Source organism: Scomber japonicus, chromosome 11 (assembly GCF_027409825.1).
Source record: "Scomber japonicus isolate fScoJap1 chromosome 11, fScoJap1.pri, whole genome shotgun sequence".
In the NCBI taxonomy this organism is placed as follows: Eukaryota; Metazoa; Chordata; class Actinopteri; order Scombriformes; family Scombridae; genus Scomber; species Scomber japonicus.
The window spans coordinates 24,269,512-24,277,311 of record NC_070588.1 but is presented as its reverse complement, the minus strand read 5'-3'; the positions used below and the strand labels follow the sequence as shown (position 1 = coordinate 24,277,311).

General features: G+C 36.3%; 1 protein-coding gene across 2 annotated transcripts in view; it reads right to left on the bottom strand.

Moving 5' to 3' along the window:
* Nucleotides 1-4,878: 4,878 nt before the first annotated feature.
* Nucleotides 4,879-7,800, bottom strand: part of dgkh (diacylglycerol kinase, eta) — a 50,212-nt gene continuing 47,290 nt past the window's right edge. For both annotated transcript variants that reach the window (XM_053328368.1, XM_053328367.1), the window contains one exon: nucleotides 4,879-5,041. In XM_053328368.1, coding sequence (XP_053184343.1) covers nucleotides 4,955-5,041 — 87 coding nt within the window. In that variant the 3' untranslated portion in view covers nucleotides 4,879-4,954. The remainder of the gene's footprint in view (nucleotides 5,042-7,800) is intronic.

Below are 7,800 nucleotides of genomic sequence, written 5' to 3'. Positions count from 1 at the left end.
ATGTGTCAAGAGAAAATATATTTTGTGTTTAAGTAAACTCACTTACCTAGCCTATTTATTTTCTATAAAACCAATAACACACCAAAATAAGAATCATCATTCCCAGTAACCAATTTTTGTTGGGTTGATTACTTATGATAGGGTTAGAGTGTATTTAATGCTTTGCTCAACTCAACTGTCTGCCAGACTTTCTTAGGAGGCTTCTGGGATCTTATTGATATTTCAACTGGGTGAGACCATTAAAGGGTCAATAAGTCATAGAAGTTAAAATGGCTTTAATTTGGGATCATTTAGTACAGTTCCTTAAAAGGGTAGAAATAGGAGTCAAGTTGGCAGCATCATTCTGATCCTGAAGAAGGAAATTTTGTGTTTATTGATGTAAGTGCTCAACCCTGACTGAGATACTGTATTTTTGTGTGCTTGTAATTTTTGCTTTTAGAGTCCATGTTTCCATGTTAGTTGATCCCATTTTGATATGAACTGTCAGCATGAATTGTTAATATGCTATGAATTCTTATTTGTTACCAGTAGTTTGTAGTGTTTAGCCTGGAGGCGTTTGAGGGGAGGATTGGTGGAGGGGGTCAAGGGGATGATATATGTTTCAAGCTGAAATGCAATTGTTTTACTTTTATGGTCCTTTTTTTTTGGTCTCTTGTGTATTTATGTTTAAAATCATTTAAAACATATTCTCAAAAAAAATGTTAAAATGGTTTCCCCGTATGTTGTCACTTCCTCAACATTGCTGAGGTTCTCAGTTCTTACATTTTCATATATAGATTGCTTGTCTTAACCAATGTCTGCTCCATTTGTTTGAATATAAAAGTTACTAATCCGGAAACTTCAGCCTCCTGTGGTCACATCAACAGCCACAATATATGTAACTCTGATGTAATCCATGTGGTTTATCACTGGGTTTGTGCCTCATGGGGGAAAAACGTTTAGGAGATTCCCAACAGTTCATGAAACTAAGGTGAAAGAGGTGGAAGTGAATTTTTTTTAAAAGAAAGCGACAAAAGAACATGATGCCATAGATGAAATAAGAATACATGAGAAAAGGCAGTGAAGTGAGAGTACAGGGACTTAGTTTATGGTAAAGGGGCTATGGGAAGACTAGAATGAGTGGATGAGAGTATTTTCATCAGAAGAGAGGAGGTGGAGAGAAACGTTCCTCAGGGATTTGAATGTTCCAGCAAAGCTTCAAATGTCACAGATGGCCCACAGTCTTGAGTCACAATGTAGCTATTCAACTTTTGGTTTTCAAACTTTGAAATGTCACACATATTTTGTTTGCTCTGATTTATCCTATGGTACATTAAGAAAGCTAAACAGACTTTTTTAAATTTAAGAGAGGCCTATAAACAACCAACTGGAACACATTTTATTCCTTAAAGCTATTTTAAAATGTAAAAGCAAAATGAGTCACAAACACTGCATATGTATTTGGTTTTATTGAAGAAGAGAGATATGAATAGGTAGCCTGTTTTAAGGCACCTTAAAAATGTACAACAAAAGCTGAACCATTTATTTATTCAGAATACAAAAATACACATCTTGGTGACTCCAAATTGTAATAAATAGTTAACCATGCATTCTAACCATAAAAAGGCACAGAAAACAGTCACTTAGTAGTCATAAAAATTATCAACTACTTTACCAAAATCATCCAGATAGTAATACAGGTGACGACTGTAACATTATATTCAAAATGTGAAAACACAATACACGTCATATCATTTAACCTTAGGCAATAAATATGCAAATATTGTTTATACCTACATATATATTCTTAAAAATTAAAACTGTGCCATTGTAAACATAATGTAAACAAATGAAACTCACTTTACTCCCATCACTTTAGGAACCATGTCAAAGACTATATGTTATCCTGTCTTTTGGAGATCCTTGCATGGGTTTCGTTGGTTTTTGAAAACCAGGCAGTTTGCAGCATTATTTACAGACCACTGGAAAACACAGCGAGGGAGAAAGGTGGCAACTTCCACTTTGCATGGAAAGGTCAAGCATTCTCTTGCCTTGAAGTCTGGGGCCTAAACACTTGAGATTGACAGAACTTGGCAGACACTTTGGACACACAGATAGCATCGACGCAGACAGACACAGCTCGAGAACTGCAACAGTGTCAATGGATTCAGTTTGGTGACTGACATGATGGAAATCAAATGGAGGTGAGGCTAAACTTGACTGCAAAAAACAAGGCAGTGTGCAGTTCTACTATACTACTCCAATTAAAGCACATACTCGTGTAAAGGCTTTAAGTGATCCAGAGTGTCTGGCTGGCCAAAGGTCAACTGTCATCAAGCTGATGATCTGGATCCACTACATGAATACAAGGCATTGTTCTATCGATGAGACTAAATGATCTTCAGGGTGCAATAAAGTGGGGAAGAATCTCTGATGTTTACTCATCTGTGATTTATAGTAACTAACACTTATCTTTGGCTGTCAATTGCAAGGTGAACAATAAGTGATAAAGTTTTATCTTGCATGCCAATGTGCAACACTATACTGAATAAAATAGTTGGATACAGGTGATTGTCGGCATAAGCAACTGTAAAGTAATGCTGTTTCACAATGTGACTCAGGGGCGGTAGAGATGTGAGATGTGTGGGGTCACCCTCTGGTGGTATTTTAGGGACAATACATGACTGCACTGTACTGAGCCCCTGAAGTCACTTACATTCTACTATAACTTGGGATACTGGGATGAAAGGTGAAGGATGAAAACTTGTAAAGCGTCAATTTTAGCACTCAAAATTCAGTAAAACTAAAGGCTTTTAAATTGATTCTTGGTTGAAGGTTAAAAAGCAGAATTGAAATCAACACATGACCAATAAATTATTTTTAAAAGAGGGGAAAACTGAATGATCAGAGTTGAAATGACATGGTAAATTTAGTTGCCAATGATAATGACAAGTTGCAATATGCCATTGTTGTAGTACACACACCCAAATGCGCGCACACACACACACAAATACATAATGATACGTGTTACATATTAACATAACAGTCATGTCTGCCCATTCTACTCATTCATGTACACAGTCCTAACTTTAGTGTATCATCTTGGAAGCACGAGGAGCAAAAACTACAAACTAGTGGAACCACTGGAAGAAATTTTGTAGTCCGTAAGAAAAAGCAGTCTGTCTACGGGTCTAATTTCTAAAATCTGATCCTCAAACCTTGAAGAGGAGCACATGTACAAAAAAAAGAAAAAAACAAAACAACATCTTTCAAGGTTTTTTTCCCCCACTGAGAAACATTATGTCAGAAAGCTGCAGAGACTGTATCAAAACAAGAGATAAAATATTGCACCATCATTAAAATACAACAGCATTATCATGTACAAGAGATTAGAACAAAATCAACAATACACAATTGTTATGGTGTAATATACACAATCAAATGTGTAAGCTGTTGACAATGCATGCCATGTCAGCAATCTACAAATGCATTAGACTACAACACTTACAAACATTGTTTGCATACAATGGTATACTGTATATACAGTGCATATATATATACAAACTTAGCATCACATATAGAAATATACCCTGTAATGCCACCAGTTTTAAAGAAACTAACAAGAAAAAGTAGTGTTCTATCAACATCTCACTTGTAAATTGAAGGGGAAAAAAGCTGCACTTCAACAATGCTAATGCAGGCTGCAGATCAACTGCTCTATTACATATTCAAACCCGCTATCTAGCCTATTCTCATTACTGTTAAATACTGTGTTAAATTGCCAAAAGTTAAAAAGTTGAGGTGAACCGTTAATTCTATGTAATGATATGAGGATTTGCACTTGCAAAGAGCAAGAAGTAAAAAAAATTCCTTAAAAAAAAAGACGACCCTACAGTATATTTGGTTGGCTTTAGACCAACAATTTTACTTTCTTCCTGACTAATACTAATCTTTCTCCCATGTTTAATGGAATTCAGACCTAAGACCTACTGGCTTACTAAATAAAGAGTTGTCATCAGACGATCACGTTTTCTTAGACATTCACTTTGGTACGGATATTAATTCCATATAGTCATACCTCATTAACAATTTTTAAAACAATTCTTATGATGTCTACCAATAAAGCACATTTTACGCTAAATGACTAAAGATATGGCACTTGACACAGATCTTTGACACATCATTATCATGCAAACAAAATAAGTTAAAGCTCGAAAAAGAGTTTGATTTAAACCAAAAAAGGATGCTTTCAGTAGTAACAAATGGCATCATAATACTTAACTCATGTAAAACTTGTTCAAGTGTTATTTTGCACACAAAAATAAATCAAGACACTAATCATGCAATTAAACATATCTAAAGTTGAGCAAGCATAGCATGCGACAGTATCCCACTGTTTTCAAACACCACACCTTCCAGATCGCCACCTAGACTGTGATGTTACAAGTTTATCTTTGCTATCTCCACTGAACAGCAGCGCTACTGAATTCCAGAGGCTGCTTTAATGCATCTGCAGCTCTGTAATGTGAGGCAGAGATCCAGCAAACATCTCATTTTTTACACACTGAACTGAACTGAGACTAAATCCCTAAGGGGACACTCATGGAAGTCCTGGTTTTGCTACTAGTTTGTAATCACAAGTCAGACAGCCAGTCAACTGTCAACCATATGGTTAGTTGCATACCTGATTGTGTGCTATGAATGGATATTAACTAAGAAATGGCTTTTTGTGAAGATCCATGACTTCCTTTTGCACTTTCATCAGCTTTCTCGACTGTCATTTTGGCACCAAAGCACAAACAAACACGCTAATGTATGTTGTTCACAACACCACAAAGGCTTTCTCAGCCGAGGGATACACTCCAACTATCCTTGAATACCTATCTTCTCCTTCACTGCCAACGGCGCTTTTAAACTTCTCCACAGACGTGAGGAGAATGTTTATTTCCCCTCTCAAGAAGCTTCTGCTTCCGGGTTAAAGGTCAACCATGGAGGCCTTGGCCAGATCCTTAGTTCCCTGGAGAATTCTCTTCATATGACCCACTTTCGATATCCCCAGATCCTGAAGAGGGAGAAGAAGACACACACATTTAAAGCAAACCGACTCTGTTGCAAGTTAAACATTACCACTAAAAATTGGTCTTTATTGCGACTTCAAATCGTATCAAGGTGAAAACATCTACGGTTACTGAGAAAGACTACACCACGTGGTTCTCCCTCTATCATGATTTCCATTTACTGATGCTGTTGTCATCTTCCAATTTATAAAGTTGAATGAAATGTATGTTTCTAGTGTGTAAAACCAGTGTGTGTGTGTGTGTGTGAACATATTTAACATTATATTCATACTGTAATTAGACATAACATATTCATGGGGCTCTATTTTGTCAAAGAAGGTGTCTCCAGAAGTTGCAAAGCACAGTAATGTAGAAGTGTACTCCAGGGTGTGTCAGTATAATGTGACATCAGTGTTGGGTGTGTTTACAGGTGCAACCCTTCTGATCAACACATTCGCACATGTTCAAGCCAATATCCAATCCGACAATTGAGAGTGGACATTGTAAACACCATATAAAAAAACCTTAGCAACAACCATAGCAACCATGGATATGGAACAGCCCGTTGTTAATGGGCATGCGTGACGAGCTGACATCAGCTCGTCAGCAAGGTAAAAAAAAGTTACATGATAATGATAAGTTAATGATGCAACTTGAAGGAGGCACTTCAATATGTGTTAACCACTCGTTTTGAAATGTGACCATATTTAGCACAGATATTCAATATTACTACAGTATATAATAACAGAAAAATCACAAAAAACATGTCTCCTTCAACTCTCTGATGCACAACATGGATCAAAGGTGACCCAAGTGAATTATTTGGTTTTATATCTTTGCACGTTAAATCTATTATTACTCAGTATTTTCTTAAATCCTCAATTAGATTGTTTTTTAACATCATAAACACTTTTTAATGTTTTATTTCATTTTTGCATGAAAACAATTTTTGCATCACTACCTCATCAATGCACAACATGGTTTAAACTCTACCCACATGTATTTTCAATAGAACTTGATAGTAACCATTGATTTGTTTACATATTTGTAATTAGCAACATATTTTATTGTGAACCCCCCCCCCCCCCCCCCCCCCACACACAGTTCCACCTATTTACAAGACTGTCTAATCACAACTGTGGGACACATGTAAGTTTTATTGTGTTTTTCTCCTCAGAATATACTGTTCTGTGCATATACATTGTTCTTCACAGTAAATGTGAGAGTAGAATAATTATGTTTAAAATGATTATTGAGATAGCTTGACCTGTTGTGTTTTAGCTAGTTAGCTGCTGACCTATGGAGCTTTAACTGGTAAAGTTGTTTGAAATTATGATCTTGAGTCCACTTGATAATACTGTATTGTGTTTTGTTCTTTACTGACAGTGTTGACATGGCTGGTCCCAATCATGCCAGATATAAGTATGAGTATAAGTATAAGTATTATAGACTTTGCTGCTTGCAGGACATGTAAAAGATGAGGAGTCAATTCAGAACACAGATTGAGCCTGAAGTCTCTGGGCCTGGGTCTTGTACCAGTGCAGGGCGCAAAGCGTAGTAGCGCACTGGCGACCTGCTATTTTATTGGGGTAGACTGAAGTTATTTCCTCCACTGCACCACTTTTGGTATCTTGTTGATTTGCCATGCGCCACAGGGGGAGATGAAGCATAGTGTCTCTCAATCCGGTGGCACATTGCTATTTTGATACCAGCAGTGAGCCTCCCGAGTGAATTAAACTTAAAAAACAAAATCACCTATTCTTGCCAGCATTTTTGAGCAGCTGTATTCATGTTTAAGACTTTTTAAATCTCAGCCGATAATTCCTCTAAGGAAAACTCTCCACAGGTTTCCCAACCTGTGCGTCATGGCAGGGAAAGCCCTGTGTTTAAAGGGGATGATATTGTACTGTATATGCCCCACAGGGTCAAAATGCATTGAGTGTGCCTGAGGGACGAGCTTCACAGGATGACTATCAGCATAATAGCTACAAGGTTTGAAAAGTCAGCAGTTGTTGCTGTCAGTGCAACAGACGCATGTGTGAGGATCACAGTGACTAACACACCATAGTTAGTTGATATGGCTGTACTTAATGAGAGAACGACAAAGGAATACAAGTGGAGGATGACACTGTTAAATTTAGAGTTATTTTGTCTTCTTGTTATTCTATTCACAAAAGTCTTAATGGTAATGACAGTTGCTATCCAGATCAATAGCACATAAATTAGTTACTTGATGTGGTACAGCATTGTGCATATTATGAAGAGAAAGTCACAAATTCATTATTTTCAAGTGTTAAAAATACATTTGAAACAAGTATGATTATATTTAGTCTGGTTTTACAAAAAAAGTCCTACTATTAACTTTCATCCTTTTGGGTCATTGTTTGATCCATGTCTGTAAATCTAAGTTAGATGTGTAAACAATCATTTTTCTCTACATAGCAAGACAAAAGATTAATATAATGACTTTTAATAATAAAAAAAGTTAATTCATTATTTCTTAAAATTCTGGATGAGTAAATAATTTTGATTCAAAGATATTACAATGAAACATTCCACTATGTGTTAAATACTATTGCAAAATGGATGCGGGTCAAAAATGAGCATTAGAAGGTATTAAATATTTTGTGCATCAGAGGATTCAAGTTCCTTTCCACTCAAAAATGTGTTTTCTTTTCCTTCAGTTGGATGTTTAAGCTTCACTGTGTATAATGATGTATGTGCAGAGTTTGACACTAGAAGCTGTTTTCACATTCATATAATG